Here is a 23,143-nt window from a genome sequence, read left to right as displayed (position 1 = left end):
GGCTTCTGCTTCTGAGGAGGCCTCAGGAAACTTATAATCATAGCAGAAGGTGAAGGGGAAACAGCCACATCTTATATGACCAGAGCAGGAGGAAGAAAGAGAGGGTGGGGAGGTGCCATGCACTTTTTTTTTTTTTTTTTTTTTTTTTGAGACGGAGTCTCACTCTGTCACCCAGGCTGGAGTGCAGTGGCCGGATCTCAGCTCACTGCAAGCTCCGCCTCCCGGGTTTACGCCAATCTCCTGCCTCAGCCTTCCGAGTAGCTGGGACTACAGGCACCCGCCACCTCGCCCGGCTAGTTTTTTTTTTTTTTGTATTTTTTAGTAGAGACGGGGTTTCACCCGTGTTCGCCAGGATGGTCTCGATTTCCTGACCTCGTGATCCACCCATCTTGGCCTCCCAAAGTGCTGGGATTACAGGTTTGAGCCACCACGCCTGGCCTGTGCTATGCACTTTTAAACAACCAGTTCTCACAAGAACTCACTGTCATGATGACAGCTCCAAGAGGGATGGTATTAACCCCTGAGAAACGACCCCCATGATCCAGTCACCTCCCACCGGGCCCCACCTCCGACACTGGGGATTACAACTGAACATGAGATTTCGGTATGAACACAGATCCAAACCATATCAATGGTCAGTGCTGGGAGAGCTTTGTGGGTCAATGGAGCACACCAAAGCTACCATCAGTCCAAGACAATAAGCTCAATGTGCCCTTATGGCTTGCCAAGGCCAGTGATGCTGCCAACGTTATCCAGTCAGTTGAAGACACTGCCTTTTCCTTCTCTTTCCTTCTTCCAAAATGCTAGAGGAGTCCACACAGGTGAATAGAGGTACTTATGATAAGCAGACCACCCCACTCCCCAATTCAAAGCCACTTGTACCACAGGTCTAAGGGAGGAGTGGTGGCATTTAGAATTAGAAATGAAAAATGAAACAAGATCAAAATGAACAAGACTAACCAGCAGAAATCAAATGAGACTGTTAGGGGAGACTGTTAGGAAGGAGAGTTTTACCATGTCATGACTGGGGAAATAGTTGTTGGAAAATAAAGCTTTTTCTCATTCATAGTCAGTGAAGTTGAGAGTCCACATTAAACTATTGAAATAGTTCTCTCTGGAAGGTCAATAACCTAGGACTGGGTCTTAGGAGAGAATTATTTAAAATAAGGGTGTTTTGGCCGGGCGTGGTGGCTCACGCCTGTAATCTCAGCATTATAGGAGGTCAAGGGGGTGGATCACGAGGTCAGGAGATCGAGACCATTCTGTCTAACACGGTGAAACCCCGTCTCTACTAAAAATACAAAAAAGTAGCCAGGTGTGGTGGCACGTGCCTGTAGTTCCAGCTACTCAGGAGGCTGAGGCAGGAGAATTGCTTGAACCCGGGAGGTGGAGGTTGCAGTGATCCAAGATCGTGCCATTGCATTTCAGCCTGGGCTACACAGCGAAACTCTGTCTCAAAAAAAATAATAATAAAAAATAAAAAATTAAAATAAAATAAAATAAAATAAATAAAATAAGGTGTTTTGGTACTTCAGTATACCACCCAGTCTTCGATTTCCTCTTCTAGGTAAACACTGTGGTATAAGACCTAACAATTTGTTTTAACTGGAACTAAAGTCCAAACTTCATATTTTCCCTTGGTGGTCTACATATTTCATCTGTGTAGCTATTTTAATGTACCTAGAGAACAAGGAAAAGGAAATACATCAAGAGTTACAGAAAAGAGGAGACCCCAGTGGTTTGTATCTTTGGGTAAAAAGGCCCTATAAGGGGGCATTGATGAATTGTGGTATAAACAAACCTTGATCCTGGCAATATAGTAGATAGCAAATAAGTACTTTCCTTTAAAAAAGATAAATATTTCTGAATATTGGCTAATCTGAGTAGTGATTCCACTATTAAAATTTAGTGTAAGACCTGAGTTTTATTAGAATAGCATGCTTGGTGCCTAGTAGGAATGCAATAAAAATTAGCTTAAAAAGATGAGTTTCCAAATGATTGTTTTGTGGCTCATAAATAAAGATGCTTGTAAGTGTTTTTATTATTTTGCTCCTGACCCTCCCTCAGGGTTATATCTTTACTGCATGTTCCATATTTAATTTCATGATCACATTAAATATCAGAGAAATAAGAAACAAGTTATGTTCATGGATACTGACCTCCATTGTTTAATAATAATAGCTATCATTTCAATAAATATTTATTCTTTGTCTATTAGTTTACATGCCTTATTCTTTTTTGTAATTTTTATTAAGGCATATTTAAATGCAAGTTATGAGTTTTGCAAATGTGTACAATTGTATAACCTATATCTTTATTAAGATATCAAACCTTTGCATCACCCCAGAGAGTTAAGTTATGTGCCTTCCCAATCAGCCACCTCCCCTCCACTCAGCAACCACTGTTCTGATTTTTATTGCAATAGGTTAGTTTGTCCTGTTCTATAACTTTATGTATAATACATATACAATATTTTCTTTTTGTGTCCCATTTTTTTCAGTCAGAATAATGTTGCTGAGATTCATGCATGTTGTTGGAAGTATCTGTAGTTCATTCTTCTTTATTCCTGAGTAGTATTTCACTTTATAAATATACCGTAGTTTCTTTGATCCATTCTCCTGTTGATAGACAGTTGAGTTGTTTTCTTTTTTCTTTGCTAGTATGAATAAAGCTGCTATGAATATTTATATATAAGTTTTTATATCTAGGAGTGAAATTGCTGGGTCATATTGCATATTTATGTTTAAGTACATTAAAAACTGTCTAATAGTTGTCAAAGTGATTTACTATTTTATACTTCCACCAACAATATATGAGAGTTCTTGTTCTTCCACATTCTTGCCAACATTTATTTTTCTGTCTTTTTATTTTAGTGAAATGAAATCACATTTCATTGTGGATTTACTTTACATTACCCAGATAGCTAAAGTATTGAGCATTTTTTTCTGGGCTTATTTTGCATATTTATAGATCTTTTGTGAAGCATCCACATAGAATTTCTTTCTTCATTTTTGATTGATAGTCATGCTGGATATAAAATTCTTGGTTGACAGTCATTATTTTTATTTCCTTTCAGCACATATAACATATCATCTCACTGCCTTCTTTCTGGTCTCCATATTTTCTGAAGAAGCCAGCCATTAGTGTTAAGGATGCCTTGCATGTGATGATTTATCTTCCTCTAGCTTCTTTCAAGATATTCTCTTTATCTTTTACTTTCGACATTTTGACTACGATGTTTCTAGATGTGAAGGTCTTTGAGTTTATCTTAGAGTTTGTCGAGGCTGTTGAAGGTATAGATTAATGTTTTTCTTCCCCCTCAAGATTGGGAACTTTCTGTCATTTCTTTAAATATTCTTTTTGCCCCCTTTTATTCTGCGATATCCATTATGAATATGCTGGTATGCTTGATGGTCTGCCACAGGTCTCTGAAGATCTGTTTTTTCTTCATCCTCTTTTTTTTTTCCTGTGTCTCTAATTGTACAATTACAATTCATCTATCTTCAAGCTCACTGATTCCTTCAGCTACAAACTTCAATCTGCTGTCAAGCACCGATAGTGAATTTTTGCTTCAGTTGTGATATTTTCAACTTCAGAATTTCTATCTGGCTCCTTTTCAATATTTTCTCTTATTGATATTCTCTATTTGATAAGACATTGCTCTCACAGTATCCTTTAACTCCTTAGACATGATTTATATTAATTAAGCATTTTTAATATAGGTGATTTTATTTATTTATTTAGAGACAGAGTCTCACTCTGTCACCCATGCTGGAGTGCAGTGGTACAATTACTGGGTTCAAGTGATTCTCCTGCCTCAGCCTTCTGAGTAACTGGAACTAAAGGTATGTGCCACCACACCCAGCTAATTTTTTTTAACTTTTACTAGAGATGGGGTTTCAACATGTTGGCCAGGCTGGTCACAAACTCCTGACCTCAAGTGATCCACCTGCCTTAACCTCCCAAAGTGCTGGGGTTACAGGTGTGATCAACTGTGTCTGGCCTGCAATTTAAAAAAAAAGTCTGATCTTCTCCAAAAACAGTTTTATTGATTGCCTCATTTCCTGTGTATGGATGATACTTTCTTGTTTCTTTGCACATGTCATAAAATTTTATTTAAAACAGGACCTTTTAAATAGTATAATGTGACAACTCTGGAAATCAGATCTCTTCAGTGTTTGTTTATGTTGCTGATTGTTAATATTGTCATGCTGCTTGTTTATTGACTAATTCTGTAAAGTCTATCTTGTATGTTGTGTATGGCTACTGAAGTCTCTGGTTAGCTTAGTGGTCATCTAATGATCTAATTATTGGACAGATACTTTCTTAAATACCTGAGTACAGTAAGTGTCCCCAACTTTTTCAAGTGGCTCTGTATGAATAGTGGGGCATGTCTTCAACACTCAGGCATGGGTAAAATGGTTTACAACTTTGCATTGGCCTTCACTTCCTATTTGTGTAATGCCTCCCTTTTAGCCAGAAGTGAGACATTAGGGCCTTCTCAGATTTTCCCTGAGCATGTGTACAGTCTTATACACGGTTTGGATTTGTGTCCCCACCCAAATCGCATGTCACATTGGAGGAGGGGCCTGGTGGAAGGCGATTGGATCGTGTGTGTGGATTTCCCCCTTGCTGTTCTTGTGAAACTGAGTGAGTTCTCATGAGATCTGATGGCTTAAAAGTGTATGGCACTTCCCCATTCTCCCTCTCTCTCCTGCTGCTATGTGAGGAAAGTGCTTATTTTCCCTTCCGCTATGATTGTAAGTTTCTGGAGGCCTTCCAGTAATGCTTCCTGTTAAACCTGCAGAACTGTGAGTCAATTAAACCTCTTTTTTTCATAAATTACCCAGTCTCAGGTAATTCTTTATAGCAGTGTGAGAACAGACAGCCTTCTACCTGTGCATGGTCTTCTAAATTTTTAGGAATATGTTGAAACTTTCTGAAACAACATATGTGTACAGCTTAATTTCCAGCTTTTCCTTTTAAGATTTTTTACTTAGTTTCTTATTTGCCCCAGTTGTTATCATCATCTTAGGCCACCATGGTGTTAAAAATTCATGACTGATTGTTTTCAACAAATGCCACTGGTGGAAGTGCTGAGTGGAGTCTGAGCCAGATCAAAGAAAAACAAGCCATAGAATGGGGGTTTTCAGAGAATGTCAGACATGTCAAATTATGACAGTTGTCTGAGAATAGTTTTTTGGGAAGCTCCAAATGTATTTTGCCTTCTCCAGTGGCTGCTAGGCTGCTGGTTTTTACTGGGATCAAGGAGCTGTTGGTTTTCAGTGCTACTATGGAGCTGGGAGACAAGGATGGGGATAGGGCAACTTAAAATGCCACAAAAATCACTGTTCTTATTGGGGTTTAGTTATTTTTCATGACCAAATGCTTCTCAGATTATTTCAGGATTTCTTGAAAAATAATCTCAAGGGTTCTGAGGAAAACGATTTTGCCCATCCTTGCTGTTGTTTTTACTGCTTTTGTGGAGGAGCAGCTTTCCAGGGGTATGGCTCTGCTATTCCTGCTAGAGGCACAGAAATAGGAAGGAGGTGCTGAATAAGTAGAAGTATTGCTTGACATGTCTTTTATGTCTTTTGGTAAGTAGATGTTAATTTTGATGTAGTTGAATTCATGAATTTCTTCTTTTATGGTTAGAAGTTTCTGCATCCTATTTTAAAAAAATCATTGCCAACTCCAAGGTCATTCAGTATTTTTTTTTTTTTTAGTGCTTTCTTTTAGAAGCCTTATAGTTTTAACTTCCAGGTTTCTATCTGTGATCTCTCTTGATGTATTATCTGTATAATGTGACATAGGGTCAATATTATATTTTCCCATGTAAATACCCTTTTTCTTTCCTAGCATCTTATCTTGAAAGGACCTTCTTCTCTCCATTGGATTGTTTCAGTACCTCTGTTGAAGTTGTACATGTGGGGGTCATTTTTGAATCTGTGTTATTTTCAATTGATCAAATGTCAATTCTTTCTTTAATAGCACATGTTCTAGATTTCTATAGCTTTATAGTAAGTCTTGAAATTGGGTAATGAAAGTCCTGCCTCCAACTTTTTCTCCTTTATCGAGGTTATTTGGCTATTTTATGTTTTTTTTTTTATTGCTATATAAATTTTTAAGTCAGCTGGATTTGGGTAAAGAGTATGTTGATTCTAAGTATCAGTTTGGAAAGATTTGATATCTTAGTATTAGTAGTACTGATCTTTCAATACACAAATATGATATGTTTATTTATGTCTTTAATTTTTGTCAATGATGTTTTATAGTTTTCAATGTAAGGTCTTACAAGCATTTTATTGTATCTGTCCTTTAATAATGCATGTTTTTTTGGTGCTATTGTTAACGTATTTTTAAATTTTTATTTTTTAATTTGTAGTTGCATATATACAGAAATACAGTTGACTTTTATATATGGTATCTGTACACTATGACTTCAAACTTACTCATTCTGTAGAATGAGTTGATTTTTGCAGATTAGTTGGAATTTTATATAATCATGACATTTGCAAATAAAGATAATTTTACTTTTTCCTTCCCAATATGTATGCCTTTATTATTATTATTAACTTTATTTTCCCTCTCTTTTCACACTGGCTAGAACTTCCATTACAATGTTGAATAAAAGTGGTGAGGGCAGACTTCCAGATTTGTTTCAATGTTAGGGAGATGATACTCAGTTCTGTACCATTATGTATGATGTTACTTATAGATTTTTTCATATGTAATCTTTATCAGACTGAGGACATTTTCTTTCCTTATCATTTTTATTTTTTTGCAAGTAGGCCTGCAGGATACATGTGAAGTGTTAGTCTAGTTAATGATGAGTTAGTTGCTAGGGAGGTAGGAGAAATTAAAAGAACAAGTATATCTGCAGGCCAAACTGGATGGGATGAACAAAGACCATATAATAGGAATATAGACAAGCTGGGCTGTGTTGAAGAAACCAGACTTCTTTTTGTGGCTCTGCTGCCAACTTCCTATTAAACCTTAAATAAGACACTTTATTATTTTTGTTACGTATCTGAGACAGAGTTTCACTCTTGTTGCCCAGGCTGGAGTGCAATGGCACGATCTGAGCTCACTCTAACCTCTGCCTTCCAGGTTCAAGCAAGTCTCCTGCCTCAGCCTCCCAAGTAGCTGGGATTACAGGCTCCTGCCACCATGCCTGGGTAATTTTTGTATTTTTAGTAGAGACGGGGTTTTGCCATGTTGGCCAGGCTGGTCTCAAACTCCTAACCTCAGGTGATCCACCCATCTTGGCTTCCCAAAGTGCTGGGATTACAAGCATAAGCCACTGTGCCCTGCTATGGCACTTATTTTTTACCTAGCACTAAAAGATATAGCTGAGAGCCAGGTTGATTTCAGAAAGAATTTGGTAGAGTTACAAATGTGTTTTAAAAATTTGAAAAATAAGAAATGTAAGAAGAGATTGATAAGGCTGGACTTCCTTTATCTGCTATAAAAAAGGCTGAGATTTAAATTTTTTAATACTACTTTTAGTTCACTACACCAGGACAACCATTCATCTGCTCTTTTGTCTCTGGGTACCTTCACATCCCTTTTCTCCAAAACCACATGCTCTTGATTTCTTTAACTATATTGCAGGTCTTGAGATCAGGTAATGCTGTGTTCCCTAGCTCTACTTTTAAGTAATTATTTTGCTAAAGTATCTTCATCTGAATCATCTGGGACGAATTCTCTTTCCTTCCAGGACCTTCACATCACTGATACAAATTGGCGGTGTGTCTCCTCAACACATAGGTGTGCTCTGGGGTCTTCGTAGGCTTAACCGTTGTGCCTAGGGCTGACATCGAAATAAGTAGTTAGGTCTTTGCCTCTCACCACAGACCTCCCATTATATCTATGACACTCTGAATTACAGCTTAGGAAAATAATTTTAACTACTTTGAATGTCATTTGACTCCATTCCTTAGGATCATGCAGGATTTTTTCATTTTTATGAACCCCTTTTGAGAACACAGATAGCCTTATGAGGGACAGTTGCCTTCAGTTGACAGCCTTGGGTGGGGGTTATCTAGTCAATGATACCATCAGTTTTGCAAGATTGTGGTTGTGATAGTATAAGCATCCAGGTGAAGTTGAAGCGGGGGGAAGGGACCAAGTGTGCTAGCATCGAAATTGGGAGTGGGATGCTAATGATATACTTTTCTTGTTGTCAGTTTTACTGGGAAGAGCCCTGTGGAAATTTAAATCCTTTCCCCTAAAATTTCTTTGAAGTCCCCAAAGGCTTATGTTCTTAAGGTTATTTCTGTTCCCAGGCTAATGCTTTTCCTAAATTTGTTCAATTCTGGATTATCTTTTTATCTCAGTAGGCAAAATCTATTCTGTATTCATTGACCTGGATATAAAATTCAGCTCCTTCTCCAATTTCCATATTCATTAGACCTCACTGCCTTTAAGACAAGAAGTAGACTTCCCTGAAGATACAAGTCCAGGTGGGAAATATGGAGGAGACAAAGGAGGCATTTCCATGACAGCGTACAACAACTTCCAATTGAGCATTAGACTGTGTTCTTAAAATGCTCTTTATTCACCCTATACCAGGACATTTGCCTGGATGTTTATGCCCCCTCTCAATTCTAAAATCCTAATCCCCAAGGTGATGGTGTCAGGAAGTGGGGCCCTTTGAGAGGTGAATAGGTCTTGAGGGTGGAGTCTGCATGAATGGAATTAGTGTCCCTTTAAAAGAGACCCAAGCAAGCATGTTTGCCCCTTCCTCCATGTGAATTGAAATGATACCTTCTATGACCAGGAAGTAGACCCTCAGTGGGCATTGAATCTGCTGGCATCTTGATCTTGGGCTCTCCAACCTCCAGAACTGTGAGAAATAAATGTCTGTTGTTCATAAGCCGCCCTGTCTATGGTGTTTTGACATATATATCAATAATGATATATATGGTGTTAGATATATATATAGAGCTATATATATATAGATCTAACTATATATATAAAGCTACATAAGGAATTCTGATTAATAGTTTGAACCATGAGTAGTGAGAATAAAATTATTCTAAATTTTGACAAGGGAAATGGTTGTTTTATTTTTTAAGATGTTATTTTACTGGAGCATGTTCTAATTAGCCTCCTCCAATAAAAGCAGAACCTTTTTATTTAGTAATTGAGTCTCATCTGATACTCTGGGGTACTATAATTTTGTTGTTTCTGTATATTTGATTATTATTAATAATCCAAAACTGATAGAGGTGCTGATGGTTTATGTTTCTGGAAGGCTAGAAGTTAACCTGTGAAAAGCTGATGTTCTATGATTTTATAGGCTAAAAGAGAAGTTAATGCCACAGAGGTTAAGATCTTATTAATTCATAGAGTGTGAATTACTCTTACATCTAATTTAGCAGTAGTTTTAAGCATTTCTTTCCTGACTTTTATAAATCTCGATATCTTATTTATACTTTGAATTTGCATTTGTCTTCTCTACTTGTTACTTTACTAATGAGTTAAATAAAACTTGGCCAGATGCTCACTGCTATGTGTATGAGAATGATGTTTTTCATGGGAATGTGTTTAAGTATTATTAGTTTATAAAGGGTAGCATTATCATGGGAAGGCACCCAAGGTTTCATGGGGGCAATTGGAAAAGAGAAGTCAGCATTTTGAAGTTAGCCAAACCCTATCATGCTAAATTCAAACTTCAGGTGTGGTTTTGAAGTATTTGTATTTGCTAGGGTTGCCATAACAAAGTACTACGCATTGAGTGGTTTAAACAACCAAAATTTATTGTCTCAGAGTTCTGGAGGCTGGAAGTCCATGATCAAAATGTCGGCAGGGTTGGCTCCCTCCAGGGGCTGTGAGGGAGAATCTCTCCTGCAGCTGCTGGTGGTTGCTGGCAATCTTCAGTGTTCCTTGGCTCATAGAACACTTCCTTGGCTCATCACCCCAGTCTCTGCCTTCATCTTCACATGGCTTTCTCCCTATGTGTGTGTCTGGGTCCAAATCTCTCCTTTTTTATAAAGACACAGTCATATTGGGTTAGGGCCCTGTCCTTATGACCTCATCTTAACTTGATGACCTCTGTAAAGACCCTATCTTAAAATATGGTAACATTCTGAGATACTAGGAATTGGGACTTCAACATAGGAACTTTGGGGAGACACAGTTCAGCCCATAACAGTATGATTACTTTTTCTCCATTCTCAAGGATTACTTTTTCCCTCAAGTGATACCATAAGGAGAAGAATGTCTTTAACTCTGGAGAGAATCTCAGTTAAGTCATCTTACCATGTTTTAAAATGAGATTTGTTGCCACATCCCACGCCAAGCCTGTACCAGTATTGCCTTATGGATGTGGTTAGGAAAGATTACACTTGGGAAGTAAATCCTGTCTGAGAGATGAGTTCACAAGTTCTCAGGGGCATTTAGCTGCCAGGCCATTTTTTACACATTAAACAAAAAAAAGAAAAAGTCTTTTGGGCATTGCATTTATTTACGTGAATATAATAAATACTTCCAATGGCATTTGGATTGCATGTTTGCACGTGTTTAATATGTTGGTAAATCTGAGGAAAGTGCACAGTGCTTTCTGATTTTGTATTAGGAAGATGGGTGAGGCAGGGAAGAGGAATGATTCCTTAGGCAACCATGGAATTATTTACTGACTAAAAGAGGAAATCTTCTGTTTGAATAACCCCTTTGAACTGCCTGACACGTGGTGGAAGCTTGTCAATGTTTGTTGAATGAACAGAAGTGTCCAGGGAACTTAGACTATTTGAGAGCAATCAAAAAGCATATATTTATTCAGAGATTTACCATGTACCTAGCTTTGGCTGATGCTGTGGGGGCCTGCTGATGGGTGTACGAACAATAATAGCAGCAACTGTCGTTTGTGCTTACTCTGTGCCAAGCATCTTGCACACATTTTTTTTCCACTATTCTCTGAGTTAGGCACTATTTTTATTTTACATATAAGGAAACTGAGGCTAAAAGATATCAAGCTATCTATGTTAATTGATAAGGTAAGGTGTGTGCTTTACTTCTACACTCCAATCAATGCCTACTAAACATGTCCTCTTGCTGGTAGAAGTTTGCATTCTTGTTCTAGAGATAGGAAATTTATAATTAGGGCAATTAGAAAAGTAGTATAGAAAAGGTGAATTTTTATAGTATGTCTGGTTTGCTATGTATATGTGTACTGTCAGCATTTTATGAAAGTCTCAGGTTGTGAAATGGTTAAGTATATAACTTCTGGAGTTAGATGCCTGCGTTCAAATCTTACTCGGACCTCTTCTTACCTGTGTGTCCTTGGACATGGAGCTTACGTGTTCTCCATAAGCTCCATTGAGAACATTTATTATTTAAAAAATGGGAAATTTATTATAAAATAGGGATCATACCTTATTATTGCAAGGGATACATAAAATATATAAAATGATTCAGTGACTGGCAAAATGTATTTTCTGTTCAAATGTAAGCTTCTCAAAGGTGGCAATGATTTGTGTCTGTTTTATTCTTGTATCCTACATATTTAGAACAGTGCTTGGCATCAAATAGACATTTGGTAAATTCATTGTTGAATGGATATATTTCAATATGTAAATGCCTGAGCTTAGTCACATTAACAGACATAATAAAGTAGTCAGATGTTTGCACATCTATGTGGAACAGTGGTTCGTAGCTGGGATACACATTAGAAATACCTGGAGGGCTTTGAATGGACTGCTTCTTAAACCCCATGGTAGGCAAAGGTTGAGTACCAATGTTGGAGAATCACTGTGAAGGTAACAAACATAGAATAATACTGGTATAGTATGTTGAAGATTCAATACCGAAAGTGATTTTCTGAATGACTCCAGGGGATGAGTTTCTTAGGAAACAAAACATAGCCTTTGGTTCAATAGTAATTGCATCCTTCAACATTTCAATGTACATTAAAATAAAAAAAAATACTTTGAGTTCATATATAATATGGAATAGGATTTAGGCTCAAATAGTTATACATGGTTTGTTCCCTGACATAAATCACTGGTGAAGTTTGTGTGGGGCTTGGGACAATTTTTTTATTGTGTGGGCTATCGTTTGCATTGTAGACATCTTGTCTAAGTCAACCAAAAAGCATTGTGAGCTGCTTTGAATATAAGCAAAGGTAGTGCCCATATGGTGTAAGAAAAAAGACAACAACACACAAGGTGATTAAGAACTCTCTTGGGGAATCAAACCAAGACACTGAGTAACTTCTTAGACAGCTGGTTCCTTTTCTAGAACAACAGGTAAGTTCACCAGTCTCTAATGTGTCAATCTTTAGGAGGTGTTCTGGATAAAAGAATACCTGATTCTCTGGTGCTTTTCTGCTCTGCAAGAAGAATCCTGATTCTGTTCTCACGTGCAGCATCACCCAGAGAGGGAGCTGGCAGATGGGGATAGATAGAAAATGGGAGCCACATAAACCTACAATCAGACTGAAACTGGAACCAGAGGAAATTGAGAGAAATTTGCAAACTGGGTAATTAGAAAAGGGTATCTCTGGCTAAATAACCACTTAGTTGCATGTTTTCCATAAGTTTTTAAATTTACATTTATGAAGAGTATATGCCACATGTTTCATTAAACACACTGTAAAAATGTTAACACTATGATATGCCCTTTACGAGTATGGCAAAGGGATTCCATTTTAATGTTGACCACACAAAGCCGTTTGACGTCTCTCAGGCTTCTTAACACTGGATTCTACCTTATTTGCATTTATTTTTAAAGAGCTGCTTTGAAGGATTTCTGACTCAGGCAAGAATATCACTGAAATGTAAGGCCTGGGATATAATTCAAATCATCCTAATACGGTTTCTCAACCCTTGATCTAATCAGCAAGCTGTTTTGCTTAGCTTCTTGGTCAAGTTCATTCATTCACTCAGAAAGCGTTTCTTGAATATAGACTGTGTCTACCCCAGGGCTGGAATGTAATAAGATTAGTAGATGGATTGAGCCCTGTCCTTTAGGAGTTTATAGTCTTATTGAATGAAGTGAAGAAAATAATATGATGCTATTTAAAATGTATAATGGCTTTTACATTTTAAATATGTTAGAGCTCTTTCAGGTAATTGATATTAACTTTGACATTGTATTATTGAAACTGCATTATAGTATATTTTCTTTTCACATCTATTTCACAGTTAATATCACAGTTCTTTTCAAAGAAGCATTTGTGATTATCACCATCCCCTATGAAGAAGCATTGTTGTGAAATTAATAGAAAGAATCATTGGCATTTCATGGTTTTGCTGACCGTGGGCTTGAGAGGATTCTGAGCAGAAGGAAAGCACAATTTGAAACCCCATTGATTTTTTTAATAGGAACAAATTGCAGCATAAAATTACTGCCCCCTCATCCCACTCCCAACCACACACCAAGTTCTACCAGACTCTTAAGTGTCATCATCTACCACCAAGATAAATTCAAATAGAAAAATAACTTTCACTAACTTTTATTTGAGGTCTGAGATATAATAAAACTATTTTCTTATTTTGGAAGAAAATGTGTATACATGTATGAATTATTGGAGAAAAGGATTTTCTCCCATGGTTATTTAAAAGAATGGAAAGTTCTAATCAGAAATTATTTCCTACACCCTGTTGTACCTAAATATATTTTTCTATTTGTATGTCCTTTTGTGAGGGCAATTAGAGTTACAAACTGGCAGCCACTTTCATGTTTTTTACTTATTTTTTCTCCTAATTAATATTTATATGTATAGACATAAAACCAACCTTAAATTTGTATCCACAAAGAGAAATACATGATCAACAAAAGGCTTTACTTGTTTCTTTTCCCAGGCTAGAAAGGAGTGTGATTTGACTGTAATTTCATTCAGGGTTAAATGTTTGTATGTCTCTTATCGTATAGCCACATTGTCTTTCAGAGGCACACGTGGCTTGCATCCTTGAATCCTAATTTGATTATTTCAGCAATTGACTCCTCCTGGCAGTCCTAATTAGGAAGAGTAACCAGATTTTGGTGGTCAGAGTCTACAAGTTCAGATGAGTTAAACTCATTTGTCTTGTGCTTTCTACTGGTGCCTGACAGTAGAATTTTATTTTCTCTCTTAAAATTTTTTTTTTTAATCAAAACTGTCTGGGACAGTTAATGAAAAAATGAAAGATCTGTGTTTTTCTCATTAAACCAAGATTTAGGAATTCTTCAGCCATTCTAAGAGTTTGCACCTGGGTATTTTTTTTTGTAAGGACACTTAATTTAGGTTGTGGTGACTGTTAAGGAATCAAATGTAGAACCTGTGTATTCCGACTCTGCAGAGATCTGATTTTCTTATGATGAAAACTGTAGCTCAGAGTCCCCATACGGAGCCCTTCAAAGCCAGAGAAAATCTTAATAAAAATGCTAAAGAAGTTCCTTCAACATAGGTGAAGGAAAACTGTTTTGAGATGAAAGATCACTGTGTAAGATTCTCCCACTGTTACTTTCTTATTGCTCAATGATATGGAATATGCTTTGGGGTGAGGGGCCGAAATTGATGTTGCTAATTGTTTGCCTTGGTGAAAGTGAGGAACGAGAATATTGTGTCATCATTAAAGGCCTCCATCTTCATAATGACCCTTTCGGGGATTATATAAAACAAGTACATTGTCTGCTACCCAGTGGGAGCTTTTGAAAGTAGGCTACCAGCAAGCTCGATGTGATCACTTCCAACTACTGAAGACCTACCCACTATTTCTGGGACTTCCTGTATAGGAATACAAGAGACTTAAAAAAAACAAAAAAACAAAACCAAAGGTCTAGACACTTGCTGAGCTCTCTGACATACTTGGTAATTGATTAATGGTTGCACAGTCCTGGATTCGTTACTGGCTTCTACTCAGCGTTTCCTTGGGCTTGGGGACTACTGTTCATCTTGCTCAACTTTACCAATTATTTTTTTGGAGGGGGTTTGCAGAGGTCACTGAGCAGGACGGAAAGACTATGTGCCCTTCAGGGCGCAAGAAAGCTTTTAAAGTCTGCCCCTGTTCCTTCCCCTTTATATGGGGCAAGTTTCTTTTCCTTTGGGGTCTCATTTGTGATGGAATTCACCACAGATCTGGCCACCACTGCTTTCCTTTTCTCCATTCCACTGTCCGGAGCCTTGTTCTTCTCTGTAGTCCGTGGGGTTGGGAAGTCTGAGGATCTGGGCCTTTCTGGGGATCCAGGGTGTCTGCAGGCCTCATCTCAGAGATGGCAGATTCTTACTGCAGTTTTCAGGTCACATGAGAGAGACTAGCTGAAGAGAGCCAAATGAAGATAAAGTAAATAATGAAATTGCTGATGTTTTCTTTAGAGTGCCCCTTGATGGGTTTTGGAAAGTTGTGGTCCCAGCTGTCTAAATGTACATGTTCCCAGAGAGCAAAGTTTAAGAACTCTAGTGCACAGAAGAGAACCTTAGGAGTGTGTGTAAATGCAGCTTCCCATGCCTCACCCTCCAACTGATTCAGGACTCAGAGTTGCAGCATCACAAGACCCTCCTGATTCTATTTCAGGTACTTCTCAGACCACACTTAGATACTATTGTTGAGGGAAAGCCCCTCGCCTTTCTATGGAGCGACTTAGTTAAATCACAAATCAGAGCTCAAGTTTAAGCTCTAGACCCTTGTGAGACATTTTTCGTGAGGCCGTTCAGAAACTGAACTTCCACGATTCCTGATGATCCCACAGATCTCCCTAGGTGATCCCTGCTTTTTTTTTTCTTCTTGCTGTTCTTATTCTCACCACTATGCTCTAACTGCTCCTCCCTTCCCTTTGCTCAGCAGTGATCATATGTGCTTTGCTAAAGTAGCCCCTCTTGTTTCATTTCTTTGCAGATCAGGGATGACTATTCCAACCTCTCCCAATTCATACCCTCCTTTCTGACCTGAATTCTGTTATGTTCCACTTGACAAATCTAACATCTAATTAGCATTTAGGCTTTATCTTATTGTGGGTCTTGGTAAGATATTGGATGTGCAATTTCTTGGCAGATGCAAAGCAGTCTTTTCCCATTTAGAACCTCAAGCTCATGTAGTCCTCTGCAGGGGTAAGGAGGATAGGGAAAGGATGATATTCTTGAGAGGAGAGTAAAATAACAATGAACTTTCAGCTGTAACCAGCTTAGAGAGTGCTTTGCCGGCAAATGGAGGAATTTCAGTAGGAGACCTCACGAACCCATTTTTCTTGCTTTTAGTCTCTGGCAATCTTAAAGTTGTTCAAGTATGGTCAATGCCCAAACCCTAGGTCTTTTTCCATAAATGAAGAGTCAAGACCTTTGTTCTTTCCCTCTACTCTGAATAGAGGATTATATTTTAATTTTTGGTTCTGAAGCATTATTTCCCCACAGTGGTCCCCTCGGCCTCCCTGTCTTTTGGGACTTGCCACCATCTGTTGACACCATGCACTTTAGAGAGGTATATTCCAATACATTGGTAAAGATTTTCAGATGTGGAAGAGGCTAACTCAGGCACTGTTTCTACCCCATGGGAAATTTCGAGCTCTGTATGAGATTCTGATGTTGGTTTTTCTTTGTTTTTGTTTTTGTTTTTCTTCTTGCTGCAGGAAAGCAATCTCCCGGGCAGGCCTCCAGCATCTGGCTCCTGCACATCCCCTCAGCCTTCCTGTGGCAAATGGTCCAGCCAAGGAGCCCAGAGCGACTTTGGACTGGAGTGTAGGTGTCGCCTTTTTCATTTAAACATCACTTCAGTGCATGTTTTGTGTCTCTCATTCTCAGGATTCCTCTAGCTACAAGGAAGACTTGCTTAGTAATTTTCAACATTGCCCGCTGACCTGTCCTCAGATACCTTAGCTGTAGCTCCATTTCCAAACTCCTATGAGCATCGCTCCTTTATATGAAGTCAGATGTGTTCAAGACTAAGATAAAAGCTTCCTGAATCATTTGAAGTACTACTGCAGCTGTAAGATTAAAAAGTACCTCGTGCGCATGCTTTATTGGTTTCTGTCAAGTTGATGATGAATAGAGCCTACCCTTAATGCAACATCACACAATCTAAGTTTTGATTTCCTCAGCTTGAGCTGAGTTTTTCTGGGTGCTTTTTCCCCCAGAGAATTACAGGCACTTCGTGTCATTCTATTGCTTTTCCTTCCTCCCCTAACCCAAAGGTAGATGGGTCTTGCATCAGTAGGTTGGGTATAGTATATGAGCTGATGTTAACATTTTAACCATAACACACTCACAAAAACTATTGACTTGAAGATTATAGTCTGAAACTCTTTAGTTGATTAAACACATTTATTGAGAGTCTTCAATGAGTCAAGTTCTTGGCTGAGTAACTGTTTCTAACTGTAGACCCAAAGGCTTTGTCCCTTCCTGAAGCAATGTGAGGAAAAGGTATCAAGGGACAGAAGGGCTTCCCTGAAGTCCTGCCAGCCTTCCCTGATGATGAACCTTGTTTAGAACTTTTAGTTAAATCTGAATAGAAGGGATAATCCGTGTTCTTTTTCTCCATAGGAAAGAGAAAGGTGGGGTGGGGGAAAGGAAAACCATGCCATGATTTTATATCCTCTGTGTTATAACATTTCTTCCTCTCCTCTCAGCACACACTTAATATCCTTATTTTACAACTTGGATGCATACCAGTGTAAATTCTGCCCACGTTTATGAATTGCCTGGCAAAAGGCTGGATGTATTTGAACTACAGCTTCTCTCTTGGTGGAGATATTGTTATACTGAGAGTGTTCAGATGCCGCCTGAGCCTGTTGAATTGGTGTATAGAAAGAATATTCCTTTCCTGGAGTTTTCTTCTTTATTCCAGGACAGCTATTTAATAAACTCTTAACCCACAATAGAGTATATTTGCACCAGTGTTTGCATAATTAAAAATAATTAAATGCATAAACATAAATAAAACCTAAGAAGGGTATGCATGGAGCAATGATGAGAGTGTGTTGTATATCAAGGAACCGAAAGAGTTAGTTTAATATTCACGATGTTCCAAACAATCCTGTAGTCTGCAGCAGCAGGGCCTTCTTTGAGGTGAGAGATTCTAATGAGGGGAGTTTAATCACTTAGAGGGGAACATTCATTAATTCCCTTCTCTGCCCTTTTGTGTGACATTAGATAAGTCACTGATTTCTTTCAGCTTCAGAGTCCTCATCTGTAGATGGGGATAATTGTGGCTCTATTTCATGGACGTTGTTAGGATCAAATGTGACAATCAGTGAAAAAGTTTTTTTTTTGTAAACTGTGCAGCCAGCAGATTTATTTATAAAAGTAATTGATGAATTCACTAATTCATCAAACATTTGTTGAGTTCCTGCTTTGTACTAGAATCTATGTTGGTTACTTGGGATTGTGAGGTGAAGAAGATACGGTTTCTGCCTTCAAGGGGCTTAGAATTCTGTGGGCAGAAAGGAAATCAACATGAAAATACAGGGTAATGATGCCTAGAACACAGGGGTCAGCGGGCATCACTGGAATGCAACAAAAGGACATTCCGTTCCCATTTGATGTTGGAAATAGTTATCAGAAAGTGCTTTTTAAAAGAAGTGTCCTGCCTGAGCCAGAGCTTGGCTGCAAGGTATTATTTTCTGATTCCTGTAGAGAGGTATGTACTCTAATATTTCATCAAAATGGTATTTTTGGCCAGTAGTGGGAGGCTGCAGTACAGGATGAGGGAAAAACAAATAGGAATGAAGGCTGGGTTTGTGCATAGTGATCTTTTATCCCTCCCTCTTCTCCCCTTTTCTTTGATTGTGGGTACCCCATCTTGGAGGTCTGTTGAAAGTATGGCATGACACAAAACACTTAGCTAACATTTAACAATGGAGGGAAAATCGAAAGCCTGTCCTGAAGACAGTCCATCTAAGGGCTTAGATATTGATGTGTAAGGAGTTATGAGATGTTACTCTGGAAAAAACCCAACATATTTGTGAGCTGATTTTGGTGTCAGCAAACAGAAACCAAACCGTAATCAACACACTACACTCATTTATTACAATTGTGTAAAGCGTTTGTTTCAGAAAAGAGGAAAAAGCAGATTGTTAAAAGCATTTCAGTGACTTTTTCTTTTGCTAAGACTTTAGATTTCTTGTATTACTTTAGTATGCTATTCTGTTCAAGGAGCCAGCCAGGGATTTCTTTGTTCCGTTTAAGGTGCAAAAACAGTCACCTCTCTGTGCCATTCCCTCTCCTCCACACTCTTGTTTGGTTCCCTCATCTCCTACCATTAGTCTGCTCTTCTGGACTCAATGTATGCAAATGAGCAATCTTTACTCAATTCAGTATTACTATTTATTGAGCAATGATTAAGGTTGGAGCCTCTTTGATTCTTTCAAATAAAAAGGAAGGTGGCAGGAGCTTATAAAAAGGTGGGGGGAACTCCAGTCTCTTGCCTTTGATAAGGTAAAGGGCCCCAGTAGTGCTACGTTGTGCTTCTGAGGGTCTTGACCACACTGGCAGACGGGGTCCAGCAGGGATGACGAGGGTCCTGTTTTTCCCTTTCACACCCAGCTTGACTCTTGGGTCAAAATTCTCTCTGCTCTGTAATGCTTTGGCTCAGGGGAATGAATGGGGGTGACCTCAAAGGCCTCTACTACTATGATTCTCTGGCTTATGTTACTCTATTCTTCTTCCTTCATCTGTAAGGAAAAAGATTAAAAAAACTGTTCACGGTGTGTCTGAAGTTGTAAAGTCAGAGTGAACCTGGAATTAGGATCTTAGTCCCCAAGTTTCTACTTACTGTGGAATCCCAAAAGGGCCATGTTCTGACACTAGCCTATGTGCCACAGTCATCTGAAGGCACACAATTATTTCCTAAATATACTTTGGCAAAATACTTTGAGAAGTCTGTTTGTGGGGTGCCTGAGATACAGGTGAGCACTGATTTAGTGTGCATAGACTGTAGGCACCTGCACTTCTTGGCCGGGAGGATGCTATTATAGCAGACAGTTTTTATGCTTTGGATACATGAACTTAATAATTTTCTTTAAGCATTCCAGTTTTGTGTTCTCATTTCCCTGTTTGTGATATATAGACTCTCTCTCTCCTTAGTTTTAGCTTGTTTCTCCCAAACATTCTCTCCTACTGTGTTTTACTCAAGTGGCTTATTATGACTTTTAGGATTCTCTGTCCCATATGGGCTCATTCTTTGAAGATTTTTTGCCAATAGATATTTACTGAGGCTGCCTGTGCACCGGCATTTCCCTCCGTGCATGGCAGGGATAGAACCTGTAACGGTGTGTGGAGAGTATCTGGATTAGTCTTCAGTATGGTGCCTGAGTCTTCTATTGACAGCAGTGGACACTGGGATCAACCCAGTATGAAAATTGCTATTTCCTCTAGAGATTTTCTTTCTTGTTCTCTGCCAAGCCAGGCTCATCTTTTCAATCAACCCGATTCTATTTATCTGACGTACTCTTTGTATCCTCACAATACCTCTCTGTTCGTAGTGCATTGTCTTACAAACCTTAGAACCAAATTAGTGCTTTTGGTTTGACTTTCTTATTTGTGGCTGTCAGATTTCAGGCTGCTTCAAAGGAGGGGCGATGTTTTCTGCTTGTTTTCTCTTCACAGTGGAGAGAACAGCATCATAGACCTCGTAGCTGCTTGGTTACTGATGTCAGGGGATGAATTGATTACAGTTTTTCTGCTCAATCAGTGAGAAGGGGATATTTCGCTGGGAGTTGACAGGCACTCAGATAATCTCCAGTTCTTGAAAAGCTTGGTGGGCATGACGCCAAAGTCTGCTTGAAAAATAAATGGATTTATGCCGTTTTAATCCTAAGTAACTCTCTTTAAATTTCCTTCCTAATTCAACGCATTGTGTTAGATCTTAAGGTGCACACAGTACTTTGGCCTTCCTACTTTTCACAGGGGCATCATCTTGTCACCTCCACAGTGACAGCCTGCAGCAGCTGCCCCCTCTGACACTGGATGACGCCTGTCAGCCAAGACAGTTGGGGTAAAACAAGTTAAATTACTAGAAAGGAAGGAAGTAATGCCTAAAAAGGAAAAAATATTCTCATCTCCTGGGATGGATTCCAAGTTCCCAGTTTAGAGTGAATTAGTCCATTTAGAAGCATGTCTGTTCCACAGATAATGTGTATCTTCTTTTAAATGTCACATGTCTCCCTTCCAATGGAGACTTCATTTGGACTTCCAGCACTCTTCCCTGTTTGTAGTATTGCAGCAGAGAGCCCGGGAAGTACATCTCCCATCTGTCCCCACCGTTTCATTTGTTTTTGCCCATTACACTGCCTAAAACAACCCCCTGAACAGCGGTGGAAAAGCCACCAAGATCTTTCTTAAAGGGCACATTGGTTTTAAACCCAGCACCCTTGATTTCATTTTATTTTCCTTCCTCATTGGCAAACTTTCTTTAGTCCTAAGAGCTGTGGAAAACAGAGCCTCAACACAAACAAAGCCAGATCTTCAGTTCAAACCACCTTTCCTTCCCTTTAGTTGACAATGCTAACAAAGAAACTTTCTCTGAGGCAGATAGAAACATCACACAGTTGATGTACTGCCTCACAGTTTGGTTCAGGGACAAGATTAAGGAACCAGAGTCTTCATGTGGGATTGCTTTAAACTGGGTTATGAAACTAGGTCATCTTATCTTTAGAAACCTTGAATGAAAAGCCAGGAGGAGGCAGGGGTGTGTGTGTGTGCATGCGTGTTTGTGCGTGCGTGCGTGCTCGAGTGTGTGTGCATGTTCTCACTTCAGTCCTGTTTCCTGTGAGTCCTAGGAGACCTGGACTTTCATTTCAAGCTTCAGGCCCTGCCCTTCATCAGGTCTGAGTGTCATCACCCACAGCCCCCATGGCGCTACATCTTTCCCCACTCCCAGCCGCATTTCAAAAAACTGAAGTCAGAGTAATCGATAAATGAGACTGTTTGTTGAGCAGAGTGTAAGGAACTACTCACTATAAATCAGTGAAGATCCCAGTCCTTGTCAGCCATGTAAAAAAAGGGACAGATTGACCTCGATTTCACGGACCCTCACCATTCCTTTCTTAGAATGGGGGAGTTTTAAAATCAAATCACGCTGGCTGCTGAGGGAAATCGTGGAATCCTGTAACTTCACAGACCTGTGAGAAGTGTCTCGATCTAATCTGCTGCCTCTAGGCAAGTGATTACCTGAACAAATGCTGTCCAATAGAAATAGAGCTGTAATGATAAATTTTCTAGTAACCACACTTTAAAAAGTGAGAAGAAATAGGTAAGATTATTTTTTGATTCCATATTTTGTTTAACCAAATATATTCAAAATATTATTTCAACATGTAATCAACATAAAAATTATTAGTGAGATATTTTACATTCTTTTTTCACACTAAATCTTCAAAATCTGCTGTGAATTTTTCAAAGAGAAGCACATCTCAATTAGTGCTAACCACATTTTAAGTCCTCAGTAGCCATGTGTATATTGTACAGCACAAATCTAAAACATCCAACGTGGTGTGTTATCAATTCTTGAAGATCTTCAAGGGGAGGTAGTCCACTCTTTTTCCTTTTTGATTTTGTAAGGACATTTACATAGGATACATATTTATAGTACTCATTGTTTCAAAACATTTTTATAAGCAAGTGTCTTCATTTTGTGTGGAGCATACTCTTTATCTGTAGTATTCAGTCTCAAACATTCACCTCATCTTTGTCTTTTTACCTATAACCATTACTAGAATTTCAGTAGCACTTGAGCAGGAAAACATGCCTATATCTAGAAATCCATATTTATGTCTATTTGGGTGAATCTCCACTCTTAGATAACTAGATCTGTCAATGTAAATCTATCAATGTAAATATATATAGTTATACAGACTTGTCTCAGCACTCACAAGTGGAGAAGTGTTATCTTTGTTTAGAAGTAGGAGAGTTATTTTTCTGTCTGGCACAGATGGATACTCTTTGAGTGGTGTACTATTTGAGATGGTATTTCAAGATACATGTGTAGAGAAGAGAGAAAGATGTTTCCAGGTAGGGACAGTAGAATGAACAAAAACGTGGCGCCAAAAAGGGAAGTGCGAGGTATGTTTAAAGAAGAGTGACAGGGAGCCCAGTGTGTTGGCATACGCCTGTAATCCAGCTACTCAGGAGGCTGAGGTGGGAGGATTGCTTGAGTCCAGCAGTTTGAGGCTGCAGTGAGCTGTGACGATGCCACTGCACTCCAGCCTGGGCAACAGAGCAAGGCCCTGT

General features: G+C 38.8%; 1 protein-coding gene across 1 annotated transcript in view; it reads left to right on the top strand.

The window, feature by feature from the left end:
• The window catches only part of DGKI (diacylglycerol kinase iota), a 453,887-nt gene that overhangs the window by 140,643 nt on the left and 290,101 nt on the right, over nt 1–23,143 (top strand). Inside the window, exon 2 of the mRNA XM_015134986.3 lies at nt 16,549–16,657. Within this exon, the coding sequence (XP_014990472.3) occupies nt 16,549–16,657 (109 nt within the window). The remainder of the gene's footprint in view (nt 1–16,548; nt 16,658–23,143) is intronic.

The sequence above is a fragment of the Macaca mulatta genome, chromosome 3 (assembly GCF_049350105.2).
Source record: "Macaca mulatta isolate MMU2019108-1 chromosome 3, T2T-MMU8v2.0, whole genome shotgun sequence".
Lineage (NCBI taxonomy): Eukaryota > Metazoa > Chordata > Mammalia > Primates > Cercopithecidae > Macaca > Macaca mulatta.
Note: the sequence above shows the minus strand (reverse complement) of the source record. Positions and strands in the feature narration are given on the sequence as shown.